Source organism: Arachis hypogaea, chromosome 15 (assembly GCF_003086295.3).
Source record: "Arachis hypogaea cultivar Tifrunner chromosome 15, arahy.Tifrunner.gnm2.J5K5, whole genome shotgun sequence".
In the NCBI taxonomy this organism is placed as follows: Eukaryota; Viridiplantae; Streptophyta; class Magnoliopsida; order Fabales; family Fabaceae; genus Arachis; species Arachis hypogaea.
This window is the reverse complement of record NC_092050.1, coordinates 124,204,091-124,218,549: the sequence shown is the minus strand read 5'-3', so window position 1 is coordinate 124,218,549 and position 14,459 is coordinate 124,204,091. Positions and strand designations below refer to the sequence as shown.

The 14,459-nt window shown below is 34.3% G+C and overlaps 2 protein-coding genes and 1 long non-coding RNA gene across 7 annotated transcripts; 2 read left to right on the top strand and 1 right to left on the bottom strand.

Annotated features, from left to right (window-relative positions):
• The first annotated feature begins 3,879 nt into the window (after window positions 1-3,879).
• Window positions 3,880-8,770, top strand: LOC112750584 (uncharacterized). 5 transcript variants are annotated; one of them, XM_072216728.1, is made up of 4 exons: window positions 3,880-4,303; window positions 4,719-4,833; window positions 4,942-6,645; window positions 6,802-8,770. In XM_072216728.1, the coding sequence occupies exon 4, from the start codon at window positions 6,822-6,824 to the stop codon at window positions 7,392-7,394; it is 573 nt and encodes a 190-aa protein (XP_072072829.1). In that variant the 5' UTR covers window positions 3,880-4,303; window positions 4,719-4,833; window positions 4,942-6,645; window positions 6,802-6,821; the 3' UTR covers window positions 7,395-8,770. The 5 variants fall into 5 exon arrangements, with proteins under 5 accessions (XP_072072829.1, XP_025655160.1, XP_072072828.1 ...); XM_025799375.3 differs by lacking the exon at window positions 4,942-6,645; XM_072216727.1 differs by having other exon boundaries at window positions 3,884-4,303; window positions 4,719-6,645; window positions 6,805-8,770.
• A 115-nt stretch (window positions 8,771-8,885) lies between these two features.
• Window positions 8,886-11,925, bottom strand: LOC140178967 (uncharacterized). Its single transcript, XR_011872215.1, has 3 exons — window positions 11,605-11,925; window positions 9,330-9,550; window positions 8,886-9,252 (listed from the first exon to the last, which is right to left on the bottom strand). It is a non-coding gene; the product is annotated as an uncharacterized lncRNA (long non-coding RNA).
• Window positions 11,926-13,172: 1,247 nt separating this feature from the next.
• LOC112750583 (zinc finger protein GIS3-like) lies at window positions 13,173-14,445 on the top strand. Its single transcript, XM_025799372.3, has one exon. The coding sequence runs from the start codon at window positions 13,432-13,434 to the stop codon at window positions 14,221-14,223; it is 792 nt and encodes a 263-aa protein (XP_025655157.1). The 5' UTR covers window positions 13,173-13,431; the 3' UTR covers window positions 14,224-14,445.
• Window positions 14,446-14,459: the final 14 nt, after the last annotated feature.

Genomic DNA, 14,459 nt, shown 5'->3' with positions numbered 1-14,459 from the left:
GAGAATGTATAAAAATTTTGGGGCTTAAAGGATGTTTCAAACTTCTGGGCCCCACGGTGGGCGCCAATGTTCTTACCAGACCTCGCCGAGAAATAGATCGCTTTCCTGATAAGGATGACGTATCTCTCCGAAGTATAGCTCGGTTGATGTCGACGATGAAGAACCAGGGGGGTGGGTACCTGCAAAGGCACTCCGACGCTCAAATTAGTAAGAGTATTTTGGTATGTAAATGCTTCTTAGAAAGATCGCTCACTTTTCTCCATTCCTGCTTTTCCTCTTATATTCGTACGGAGCTAAACGTTAGATTTAGGTTGTAATGTTTGGAGAGGAAATTAATTGCTTATTCCGACGTTATTAAGTGGGAAATGAATGCCGATCATTGCAAACGTTCGGTTGCGACTGTAGATACGTTACCGAACTTATAACTCGTAACCGACTTTACTGGTCATATCACTATTACTTTTTATTACATTTCTATAAAATAAACACTTTTAAATCTAAAAATTCAAATACAAAATAATTTATTTATTAATTATTTTAATATAACCATTTATTATTTAAGTAGTTATTTTTTCAAAAAGAGTTTAATTAAATCGTTTACCAAAGTAACGTTAATGGTGCTTAGATTAGAATGTTATACTCATCGTAGCTAGTTTAGGATCTGGGGTGCCACACACTGTCATCATCTAAAAGCTCTCTTGTGGCGGCTGTTTTGACCTTTCATTTCTTAACCTTTTTGTGGGAAATCTAGAGTGGCGGTGGGTAAGGGTGTCGGCTTATAAGATTGACCCAAGGCATCATTGATAATTTGCTAATATATGCGGTAGGGTGAGAGATAAAAGGACATACATAGAGAACCTGAAAATATAAAAGAAGCTAAAGTGGAGGTGGAAGTTAATACCACCAAGACATAAAGCAGAGATGTGCAATGGCAAACCTGTAATGATATGTTATATTACAGTACCTCGTGCATATTTGTGGTAAAAATTTGAAAAAATACACCCTCTTTGGTAAAATGTCTAAATAATATTTCTCTCATCTATTTATTACACTTTTTTTCCGATTAAAATAATGTATATTTTAATCTATTTAATTAAAATATCATTTGATAATACTTTATTAAGAAGTCTAACAGCATAGTTTTACTTTTAGTCCATCTCATCACGTTATTAATGGTTATGTGATAAAAATAAAGTAAAAAATTAACGTGAATCATGAACTAATTAAATAAAGAATAATGTTAGAGAACTAAAAGGGTATTAATAAAAAATTAGTTAAATATTTTTGGGTGAATCCAAAATCTCTACGAATTAATATATATGGATGTTTCTTCTGCTAAGAATCAGAATGTTTCTTTTTCATATTAAATGAATGTTCTTTTATATATTTTTCGAATTTTTTTTGTATTGTAAATATAAATGTCTCTATTTCTTTAAGAATTTCATATTTTTTTTAAATTTTATAAATATTTAATTATTTTTACTAAAATATAACTGGATATTTCTTTTGTTAAGTATTAGGATGTTTTTTTTTCATATTAAATGAATGTTTTTTTTATATTTCTGTAATTGTGTAGTTTGCAGTCTCTTTAATCATCAAAACGGCTCCTAATATCCCAAAACGCAGAGAGCAACATCCTGATGATGCTCCTACCGTGCGACTACTGTGAAAGCCATTGGCAATCCAAACTTCAGATGATCACCTGCGCATCATAGTACCCTCCAACCAAGTCCACCTTCAAAAACAAGAACATATATACTTCAATTTTCAACTTGGGAATTATCACAAACACCTAGAAATCTAGAACTAGAAATTGACGTAACTAACTAACCCCTTGTTCTAGACCATCAGTGAGGCTGGAATGGTGACGCCAAGAGACGCGCTGGTTATAAGGAATTCTTCCTCCGTCGCCTCTTCCCTCCACACCCGCCACCGCCTCCATGGCTTCTCCGGCTGTCCCCCCGCCCTCGAAATCGCCGCCGCCTTAGGGATCGAGCTCAAGTTCAACTCCAACTGCAACGGCGACTTCGATAACGCATCTGGTTTACAAAAGGGAAGCGGTTCTTGTCGACGGTGGCGAATTTGACGAGTCAGATGTCGGTGATAGAAGAGGAGTGGGTCGCAGTGGGGAGGCGGAGAGGACCTGACGATGAGAGAAAGAAGTCTGTGTGTGTGATTGTTGGAGGTGGGTAGGTTAATGTGAAAGAGAAGAGAAATGTTTTTATAGGTTTTAATTATGTTTACTTAATTAATTTTAAATTTTTTAAATTTTAAATTTAAAAAATTTAAAATTAATTATTAATATAAATTAATATGATTTTGTTTAGTTTTTGACTGATAATATCTTGGTTCCATATATTTTTTCTTAAATAAAAGGATCAAATTAAATATATTGAAATTTTGAGAATTAATTTAATACACAAGTATAAATTGAGGGATCAATTTGAATATTAAATCTTAACGTTTCCTCGATGTAATGGGTTCTTAAAAAAAAAAAGGTTGGTATGTATTTTATATGGATATATGGAAGTATATAGGTCATATATAATGTCTGTCTCATAATTAAGTAACGTGGTTCAAAAACTATACACATTTGAGTTGAGTTAGATCTTGCTTTGGTAAATAATGTTTATTATAGTTGATCAAACAATTTGGTAAGCTTCTGATTGGTCATCTTATATTTACTTCAAATGGATCAAAAAGTGCGGATCAAGCAAGTACCAAAAATATCTTTGTATACTTTTTCTAACTTTCACCAAATTTTATTACTACGAATAATTTAACTAATTTCACTTGACTTGAAAAAGATTTACCGTGTGCATTAAGTCTTCAATTAAGAAAAAGATCCTTTTTATCTTAAAGATTCAAAATTTCCATCCTTATTTAAATAATTAAAATGTTTACAACCTTGATGATTCTTATAAATGATAATGTATACTTTTCTAACCTAATTGCATTAAGATGGCCTCATTGTCACCCACTTTCTAGTTGTTGGTTGGACTTTCAATTAAAAATTGTGCATGACTTAAATTATTCCGATGATTTAGTATATATATATATATATATATATATATATATATTCATGAATCTAAGTTTAATCGGCTGAAACTTTCAGTGTTGCCGCTTGATACACATGTATATTTGTTTCTAATTATTTTATTTATTTTAAACCCTAAATATAAACTCATAATTTTAAATTTTAAATATTAAATCCTTCATAAAATGAGAATTTTTAGTATTAAAAAAGATTGGTTAATAATATTAGTTAAATAAAAATTGGTTTCTTATGCTTTCTTTTAATAAATATAACTTATAAAGGCAATCATTCAAAATTAAAGAATATATTATTGATTATCTTTTTAAAATATTTTCATAACATTAATGCTATTAAAATTAAATAAACTTAATTTTTTTATTATCTACAATATTTTTTAATTTGACATATAAAAAAAGAATACATCCTAAATCTAAACTCTATTTAATCATATGCTAATGGAAATATTATTTTTCTCCTTCTTTTAAGGACTTTCTACCCGTCCCATACTCTCGGTCACATGGATCACATTCTCAATCCTCGTCTCGATTTCATTTAAATATTATAATAATCATAGACAAATATTGATTATTTGCATGGTTCTGAAAACCGGACCGGACCGGCCGGTTCAACCGGAAAAACCAGGAACCGGTCACCTAACCGGTTCGGGTAACACTAATAACCGCCTGGCAAAAAACCGGCCAAAAACCGGTCGAACCGGCGGTTAACCGGCGAACCGGAAGAACCGTCCGGTTTTTTTGCGGTTCAATGGTTTGCGAATTCATAAGCCAAACGACGTCGTTTTGGCATTTTTTTAAAAAAAAAAAAAAAAGAAAAACGCTCGCGACTAACCCTAATCTGATATCCCCCCTTTCTTTCCCCTTTCTTCCCCAGTTCCCTTTCCCCACAGTGTCCATAGCCACCCACAGCCACAGCCTCTCACCCTCTTCAGCCTCTTCATCACCGTCTCACCCTCTTCAGCCACTCAGTTTCTCTCACCCTCTCACCCTCCGACAGGCCACAGCCACTCATCGCCGTCGCACCTCTCTTCCATCGCCGTCGCAGAGCTCCGGTCCTCCATCGTAGTCCCCCAGCTCGCCACCTCCACCGTCGCACCTCTCCTCCATCGCCGTCGCCCAGCTTCCCACCTCCACCGTCGTCGCCCAGCTCTCCACCTCCACTGTCGTCGCCGAGCTCTCCTCCATCACCGTCGCCCAGCTCCCCACCTCCACCGTCATCGCCCAACTCTCCACCTCGCCCAGCTCGCCGGTAATACTCTTCCTTCCACCTCCGTTCATGGTTCTGTTCTTGTTCCTGTTCTTCTCTATCACAGAAAACATGTTGCTCTCTGTTCATGTTCGTTGGTGTATTCTGTTTATTCATGGTATTTGGTTGATCATGTTCTGATTCTGATTCTGATTCTGTTCATGTTCCTGTGAATTCTGTTTACTCTGTTCATGTTTTGATTCTGTTCATGGTTTATTTCTGTATGCACAAAGTGGTGTACTCTGTTTATTCATGGTATTTGGTTGATCACCACCTTGGTGATTTGCTTATGTAGTAGGTGCTAGCCTGCTAGGTGGGTTTGAAAGAGTTTGTACTTGAAATTAGATCAGTGGTTTGGTTAATAGTGGAGGACATGGTCCTGGAATTAGAACTTACACTAATGCTGATTTCTTTCAAGGGCTTGATGAATCACAAGAAAGCCAGGAAATAAGAGACTCAGAAGCCATACTGCAGATGTTGAGGAAAACTATTTAGTTACCTCAGAGTGCTGAATTGCATTGGCACTAAAACAGGTACGAATGTCTAACTTTCTAATTGTAAAGAGTAAAACTTATCTCAGCTAATGCACATGCACCTGGTGCTTTGTTAACCATTACTGTCTAAATATTAATCAATGGCAGAAGGGAGCTTTATCAAACATAAATTGTGTCATAATTGTGCTTATAACTCAAATAAATCTACGTACGGTAATAAATCTACACTCGCCGATGATTCATAATCCAAGTACTCTAGATTGGTAAGCCTAATCATATCCTTATGTTATTTGATCCTGTTAATGTATTAAGAGGTTAATCATATTGTCTCATCAGGTGGTTTTCCTTGTCTTTGATCCTGTTAATGATAATTATGATTTTTGATGAGTTGCACCTTTGATTAGTTGAAAATTTGCTAGTAATTGTATCTTTTGAATGTAGAACACTATGGGTTTGTCATTATGTACGTTTTATTTTTTGTTTAGTTATAAACTTTGATGTTTGAAGTTGTTTGTGAACCTCTAATCTTAAGTAATGGATAATTTATTATGTAAAATATTAAATTTTATTAAGTTATAAATTATTGAATTTTATTAAGTTTAATAATTTTATTTAATATTTAATTAAACCGGTTGAACCCCGGTTCAACCTCGGTCGAACCAGTGAACTATTGAACCAGTGACCTCACCGGTTTATTGACCGGTCCGGTTCTCGCAACCTTGATTATTTGTAACAGTCCGTAAGATCTATTACATTATATTGATTTCTTCCCTCCCCTTAATATTTGAATACGGAAGTACAGAACCAAGTGCGCAACGGTGTGTTTGTGTTTCTTTGTCGGTCTACTCTCGAAGAGGTAGATAAGTACTTCTGGTGCATTTAATGTTTTGTATTGAAACTAAAATATTTCAAGTTTATAATACATTTAAATACAGTAAAATTTATAAAAAATGTTAAAGTGACAATATTTTTTCTTTACATTTACTTTACATTTGAGTTAATACTAATTAATTTTCTATTTTTTTTATTAAAAATATTAATCTCCTAACATTCTCAAAAGTTCATAATTATGTTTTCAGATTCAACTAAAACAAAGGAGGCCTAATAATCATTATACTGAGTTTAATCATTATACTCTAGTTTAAGAGTTTAAGATATTAAATGTATTTAAATTTTTATTTAATTTAAATTTTAAGATGATATTTACAAAGAGAAATATTATCATTCTTTCTGCAATTTGGAACTATTTATTAGTTAAATAATTGAAAATCTGATAAGGAAAGCCACCTTTGAATTTTGCGGTTATAATTTTACTAACGCATTGTGGCATTGATATAAAAAGACAAATGGAAAACATAACTGCCCAGAGAGGCAGATAGACACTTGGGTCGGTGTAGGGGTGGCAATGGAAATCATGTCCGCCCTATAATAATTTATATAAAATTCGTTCCGTTTTTATTTTTGGATAGTAAAAAATTGGGATAAGTATCATTTTGATCTCTAACGTAAGGGCCAAAAATTTATTTCGTCTCTAGTCTTTTTTTCACAACAAAAAGGTCCTAAAGATTTCTCTTTGTTTTAAAATTATCCTTTGTGCCTAAAAATAATTTTTTAAGACCAAAATATCCATATTGGTTGCTATTTCTTCCCGCGAAATCATTTTGCCTTTCCCAAACAAGACATTGTCTGAGAATAGGATTGCAGAGTGAAACGTTTATATGAAATCATTGTGTGAAACCCTTGGAAGCCCTTCCTACGAGGACTGTCCGGCGTTGGTAGCTCAAGCGAGGTTGCCGGAAAACTTCCTGCATTGTTGACTTGGCTTCGTTCCTACAGAAAGTCCTTGGCGAGGTAAGTGTTATTTGAATGCAATTTCTCCTTTGTTGATGGACGTAACCGGTTTAGGGTTTAATGTGGATAGTGCGAAGGTGTGTGAAAGGCTAGGGTTTGAACTGGTTGTAGTTGTTGCTGTTATTAGTTGGTTTACTAACGCCCTGTGTTGAATAGTAGGGTTGTTCAGGAAGGAGATGGCGCTCTTCAACATGCGGGTGCACCATGGTGGGGTATTTGGATATGAGAATGGTGTGCTCAGGTACTTGAAGGGTCGATCTACAGTCGTTGAAGACATTGACGGTGATCGGTGGAGTGTGTTTGAGGCATACGAGGAGCTCAGGCAGCTTGGATACTTGAAGTCCACCATCGCCGCGTTATGGTATAAAGACCCAACTGCGGATGATTATGAGAGTCAGTTGAAGCTGTTGATAGGTGACACAGATGCAATTGAAATGTGTACCATAGCAGCTAAGAGAGGCTTTGTTGATTTGTTTGTGGTGCATGAGGTTGGGAATGTCGAGGGGTTTCCAGAGGTCGATTTTCTGGACGTGGGGGGAGAAACTGTAGGCGGCGAGAGTGAGGGACCTTTACGTGATGGTCTGGATTTAGTGGTGTTTGAAGGGAATGTACAAAAGAGTGATGGAGCTGGGGTTGCGGCTGAAGCAGAATGCCAGAATAAGGACGGTGGAGTGGAATTAGGCCAAGAGGGACATGAGGCGGACAACGAGAGTGATACCAGTGGCGAAGACAGTGATGACCCAACATAGTTGCCATCTAATGAAGAGGAAAATAGTGTCGAAGACATCCACTTCACTGATAGTGATGAGATCTACGACTATGAAAGTGGATTCGGTGAAGATAATGTTGTGCCGAAGGACTCCAGTGCGGGGAAAGACAAAAAGGTTGTCACAAGTGATTTGGATGATGACGATGCAGTTGACAGTGATGAATTGGAGCAGGACCATGTAATTGGAGGACAAGAGTCTGGTGCTGATGATGGGGAGGAGGCTGCTGAGGGTGAAGGACAGAGGTTTTCAGTGCATAAGTCTCAAAAGGACATGGAAAAGTACCAATGGAAGGTGGGCACATTGTATGAATCTCGGCAAGAGTTTAAAGACACAGTAGCGACCTATGCAGTCCACACAGCTAGAAAACATTAAATTCAAGAAGTGTGACTTGGTGAGGGTCCGGGCTGTTTGTCAGAAAGGCTGCCCCTTTTAGTTATATGCACACAGGGTCGGTGAGGAATCCACTTGACAACTAAGAAGCATGAATCTCCAGCATACCTGCATGTTGACACACCGGGTTGGAATTATGCACAGCAAGTGGTTGGGTAGCCAGTTTAAGAAGAAAGTTGAATCCAACCCAAGGATCAAGGTGAAGGAGCTGGTTGCAAGGACTCACAAAAAATGGAACCAGACCGTTACGAAGGCAATGGCAGCTAAGACAAAATAGGAGGCTTTGAGTCAGATACAAGGAGCCTTTAGAGAGCAGTACAAGCGAATAAATGACTACTGCCATGAACTCCTAAGAACAAACCCAGGTCCCACAGTGATTCTGAAGGTAATTCGATCACCAGATTTTGGTCAACCAACCTGCCAACATCTCAGCCCAGGAAAACCCCCCTCCCAAGGTCCAAGAAAAATGCAGCCCGGCCCACCACACAAGCACCTCAGCCCAAGAAAGCTTCCACTCAGCCCAACATCATGCCCCCCAAGAAGAAGGTTGCATCAGCTGCAACCTTCACCAGCAACAAACAGCCCTTTAGCCAGCCAACTGTGAGGAAGAGACAATTTTCTGTCCTTCAAACCAGTGCACCTCATGTACCCCTGCAGAAGCTGAGGTTGATGGCCAAGTTACCTCCATCCCAGTGGGGGAATCTTTAGGATCTGCATGTGATTTCTTTTGTGACTCATGTCTTAGTGATTTGCAAGCAGTATTTTGTATTTTGGTATTGGCTTGTTAGTTTCAGAACATTACCTTAGTTACCTTGGTTTCATTACTGTATTTTGGTATTAAGTGCCTGGGGACACTTGAAGTGTTGCTTCTCTGTATTTTGGTACTAGGCATGTTGAGGCAAACAGTTTACTCGTGTATGTTTTAACTACTCATCAAATGAAATATGCCATTAGCAATTACTGAATTTTTAGATCCTGTATTCAATGCTTTTGTGGTTTACTCATAAGGTACATTTACATTACAAAATAACATAATTCCACCATTAAAGAAGGTGGCATTTGAGCAACATTAAACAGCACTTCTCTTCATTAATTCAAACAACTACTAACATGCTACACATCTAAACCACTGTAACATCACAGAATACCCTTAAACTCTACCCACACAACACAAGAAATCTGATAACATTCCCTACGAAAATCATCTATAACATAGGTGCAATCCATTCAGGTGCTTTAAGTTATATTGATTTTGCAGCATTAAGAACAAAGACCCCACCCAGCCAGCAATACATAGAGCAGCAACAACCCAAAGCTTCTTCTCCACTTCCTTCAATCTTGTCTTTAATTTCGTTATATTTCTCCTATTTCTTGCAATTTCAGCCTCTTGTTGAATACCTCCAGGTTCTGGATCTGCCCATCTGAAGAAATCACAGCCATCATAAACCTGCAGAAGCCACAGAAGCATATGAACAAATCCCAAATTCTCAGATCCACGATGGCAAAATAGGAAGAACACCTTACCTCATAGTATACGCAACCCCAAAATCTTCGTCCTGAGTTTTCTTTCGTCGATGAAGTTCGCAAAATCGGCCTCTCACCATGTCCACAGAGCAACTCCTTTGCAGCTGAACGAAAACTTGAGGCTCTTGAGCTCTGGGAAGCCATGGACGCCGTCTCCTGAACCCTAGCGCTGCTACTCTTCGTCGACCTTCAGCAGCAGCCGCCGTTCGTCCTCCCCTGCACTTCACATTCATTCAATTTCATTATTTAATCCTTTTATTATTATTAATATTAATTAACATTACCTTATATCCGTTAAAACGGTCGTAACGGAAGCTAACGACCACAAGGGTAAAATCGTCCGAGGGACGATTTTAAAACAACAAGGAACTTTTGGGACCTTTTTGTTGCGAAAAAAAGGCTAGGGACGAAATAAATTTTTGGCCCCTATGTTAGGGACCAAAATCATATTTATTCCTAAAAAATTTGAGAGAAGTGTTAAGAGGTCAGTAGATTTTGTGATTTATAGTGATCAATGTCATTATTGATGTTTTTAATAGTGTGAGATTATATTGATATAGGATAATTTTTTTTCTTTTACTGATTAAATGCGAGCCAAATTTCAATAAAAATACTAGTCCCTACACTTTAAATTCTAATTCATTTTTATGAGTGCTCGTCTCGTTTTATCTACTCATATAATTTTTGAAATTTAAGAAATAAAAATAAATTTACTAACTATGTTATATATAATATAAATTAAAATAAATACTTAAATATAATATAATATTATTAATTATTTTACTAATTATTTTATATATATTACATAAATTATATATTAAAATTATATATATTTATATATATACTGAATAGGGACAATAAATATTATCTAAATTTAGTTTTGACTTTGTCTCTGATTCAGTAAAAATCTGTCCCTCATCAAAACAGGTAATTACCCATTTTGAATAGATAAAGACGAAATGGGTACTTACAGATTCGAATATCTTGATAAATCTTTTGACCTCAATTTTTTCTCTTAATTATTAACTGTGATTTTTTTTATAATCTTACATATTTTTATTTTTACTTAAAAAATATATAATAAAAAATATTTATTTCTCCATAAATAGTGCTTTCACATTTAAATAAAATAAGATTTATATATTTTTTGTGTATTTTTATATTACTTTTATAGTATAAAAAATAAATATTTTATCTTCTCTTATTTTTTTTTATTTATCACTTTTAATATCAAGAATGCAAGATATATAAAGGGGTGTAAATAAAAATGATTTATATATCATTTCTGTATTTTACATTTTTTTCATTAAAATTTTTGCAAGCCCGAATCACCCCTCTGTAGCTCTTTTCATTTGGCTGCTTCTGTATCTATATTTATATTTATATTTAAATGACTATTAAAAAATTATCTGTATACTAATCATTAAATTAATTAAGTAACTGATTTAATAGTTTAACAGTTCAATCAAGATCGAATGATTTAATTTAATATTTTCTAAACTAATAAAATTTAAAATTTTACTATTTCACCAAATAATTTGTTCATATTTTTCATAAAAAATTTACAAAATAAAAAAATTTAATTAACTTCTAATTCTAATATGATAATCAACAACAATACTCATCACATTACATAAAAAATTTAGAATAAAAATATTTTAACAATTATGATAATTAGTACTAGTGAGAAGAAGAAAAAAAGCACAGCAAAAATTGAAGTTGTAAGGTAAAAAAAGAGAGAGTAAAAAATGATAACTTGTGATTAAAGTAATACACTAATATATATACTTGAGTAAATACACTTAATTCAATCTAAATTTTAAACACTGATATATATATATATATATACTAAATACTTTTAGGAACTAAAGATTAACTAAAATTAGTTGTAACTAACTCTAAAACTAACTTCGAGCTATGATGTCAATTTGTTCTTTAGAATCTAAAAATAGAAAATTCACCATCCAAAACCAGATAATTTAAAAACAAAAAAACTGAGTAAAGAATCTAAACTCAACATCTAAACTAAATTCTGAATTACATTAGCAACAATCTTAACTCAGAAAATAAAATTATTTTAAAAAATCAATGACTCAGAATAACAAATTATTTCAGAAAATTTAACAAAACACCATCAACTATCATCCATCAAAATTTAACAAAATAAGCAAAAATTAACAAAAATAAAAAAAACAACTTTAAATTAGATTTTAACAGTTCAGAATCTGTAAAATTAACAAAATAAACAAACACAAATTGAAGTAGTAGTTCTTACTGACGGCAAAAAAAGCAGGAAAGTGATAGCAAGAGAGGAAGGAAAGTGAGCTTGAACAGAGAGAGAAGGGGAGAGAGAGGGGGTTCGAAGACAATAGCTTCACGATGAGGACAAAGACAATAAGTGACAACAGCTCCGAGCAGACTTTCTGGCGATGTCGAGGAGAAACGGGTCTAGGAGGAAAAGTCAAGTAGACTTTCAAGAGGCAACGACGGCAATCTCTTGCTATTACCGTCTACAGCGATAACGGTAGCATTCTAAAATTTAAAGGTGGCTGCTGAGTAGCCATATATTCTAAGAAAATGTCTAATCCAATCCAAATCGATCTTATAATTTAATTGGTTTGATTATAATTTATCTCCAAATCTGACCAAACTGATCTATAAACACTCCTATTACTTAACCCTTAATAGGGTTTTGTTCTAAAGTTTAGGGTAAGATTTTATTTGTGTATGTGAGAGAGAGAATGAAAGGAGGTTTTCTAGTTTTTTTTTTTAATTAAAAAAAAAAAAAAAAAAAACTTGTCCGGTTCAAACTATTGTCAGTTTGATTGGTTCTTTTATCAATTTTTTGCCAACAAGTTTTTCACTTCAATTGAACCAGTTAGAAATCAGTTTTTGATTAATCCAATTAAATTTTTCGATCCAGTTTGATTTTTAAAATTATAGTTCTTATACACGTAAGTTATTATTATTAATAATTACATTATCGTTTTCATTTTCATTTATCTCATTTTCTTTAATGTTAAATTAAATTGATATTCATTGATTGAGATATGAAACTATCATTATCAAATTTATTGTTATTGTTAGGAATTAGCTAATAGAACATATGTTAATAATTAAATATACTAAATAAAACTTTGATATTTTTTTATTGAAAATTTAAAAAAATTTTCCTTTTACTTCCTCAAATATATATTAATAAAAAATATTAAGAGATTATCAAAATTTATTGTTTTAGATCATTACTTAATTATTAACTCAATTTTTTTAGTTTAATAATTTAACAAGATATTTTATTTCATATTTTTCAATATTAATATTTAAGTGATGACTAAAAATAATAATTTATAACTCTCTAACATTCTTCTATGTTAATCAAACTAACCCTTATTAAAGTGTAAGCCTCAAATACAATAGATAGGTTTTTCATTTAACATAGTGGGGAGAACAAATAAGTATTATTGTTATTAAAACTGTTAGGTATATATCAAAATTAAATTATTATGTAAGAAAAAGTTTAAAGACCAATATTTTTATTAAAATTTAATCAATATTTAACCAAAAAAATAAATAATCTTATATCATTAGATATAATTTTATATTATTAAAAATATTAATAATGACTACAAATCATAGAACTTTTTGACATCTAACACTTCATATATTTATAATAAATATTTTTATATTTTAATATATATTTTTAATTGACGACTGATTTTGATAATATATATATATTAATATTATTATTATTATTATTATTATTATTATTATTAAAAAATATTATTTATATATTAAAATTTAAAATTAATTATTAATATATTTATATATATATATAATTTAATTTATTTTTAAAATATATTTATATTTTAATAGTTAATTTTAGTATATATAGCATGATCGATTATTATTGTGGTCAAATCCCATATATAAATAGATCCCCAAAGACATGCAACAACCTCTTAATTTCAAAGTCTCAAGTCTCAACGCGCACAACACGCACCATTTTATCCCCTACACAGTACACACAAACGCTTCATCTCTCACTCTTCCACTACCCCTTATCTTCAACACAAACAACACCAAACAATTAATTTAAACTTCCATGGAGGCTCAACTCCATGACCACACTAAACGACAAAATCCTCTAAAGCTTTTCGGCTTCGGTGTGGACCACGATGACGATGACCTTTCAACGCTCTTCGACGCCGTCTCCCCGTCCGTCTCACCTGAATCCGATGGCAGAGCCGGAGGCGCGTCGGTGTTCCCTCCCTCGTCTTCCTCCTCCGGCGAAAGGAAGTACGAGTGCCAGTACTGCTGCCGCGAGTTCGCAAACTCGCAGGCTCTTGGAGGGCACCAGAACGCGCACAAGAAAGAGCGCCAACAGCTCAAGCGCGCGCAGCTCCAAGCAACGCGAAACGCCGCCGTTTCATTCGTTAGAAACCCGATCGTCTCCGCCTTCGTTCCGCCTCCTCACCTTCTTGCCCCGCCGGGGTCAGTTGTGGGCCAGTCGGGACCTCATCACCCATGGATCTACATGCCGCCACGTGCTGCGCCTCCTTCTTTCCACGTGTCCGTTTCTCACGGCTGCGTCTTCCCCAACAGCAATAGCAACGGAAATTTTAGTAGCTGTAACGGTAGTGGTGGAGGTGGGAATTATAGCGCTATAACGGGTGCAGGGGTGTTGCCTTACGCTGGTGGAGTAGGGGAATCCTCGCCCCCATCTGCCAAGATGGGCTCGCAAGTACAAGCCCGGGCCCACTATGTTAGGATTGATGGGCCTTGTTTGGATAGGTTATCGTCCAAAGGGGATAGAGGTACAAATTTGGATGATGGGTTAGGGTTGGACTTGGTCTTGGCCCACCTTGATGCCTTGGCCCGATTCGTAACGAATTAGTAAGATTACAAATACCCATAAAAGTGAGTGTAAATGATGAAAATGTTGTTGGCCATCTTTTCTCTCATTCTAGGTGTGAGCTTTTGATCCGCCGCTTATGTGCCTATTTAGCTTCTTCTGCAACTTATTGTACATTTTTTCACATTTAATTTGTTTATGGTTCAAGATCCAGAAAAAAAATGTTTATTTATTTAAAAATAAAATACTTATCAGATTAACTAATTTTATGTTTATAA

Excerpts from the sequence above, each read along its gene's own strand:
- LOC112750583 (XM_025799372.3), top strand. The coding sequence starts at position 13,432 with ATGGAGGCTCAACTCCATGACCACACTAAACGACAAAATCCTCTAAAG.
- LOC112750584 (XM_025799375.3), top strand. The coding sequence starts at position 6,822 with ATGGCGCTCTTCAACATGCGGGTGCACCATGGTGGGGTATTTGGATAT.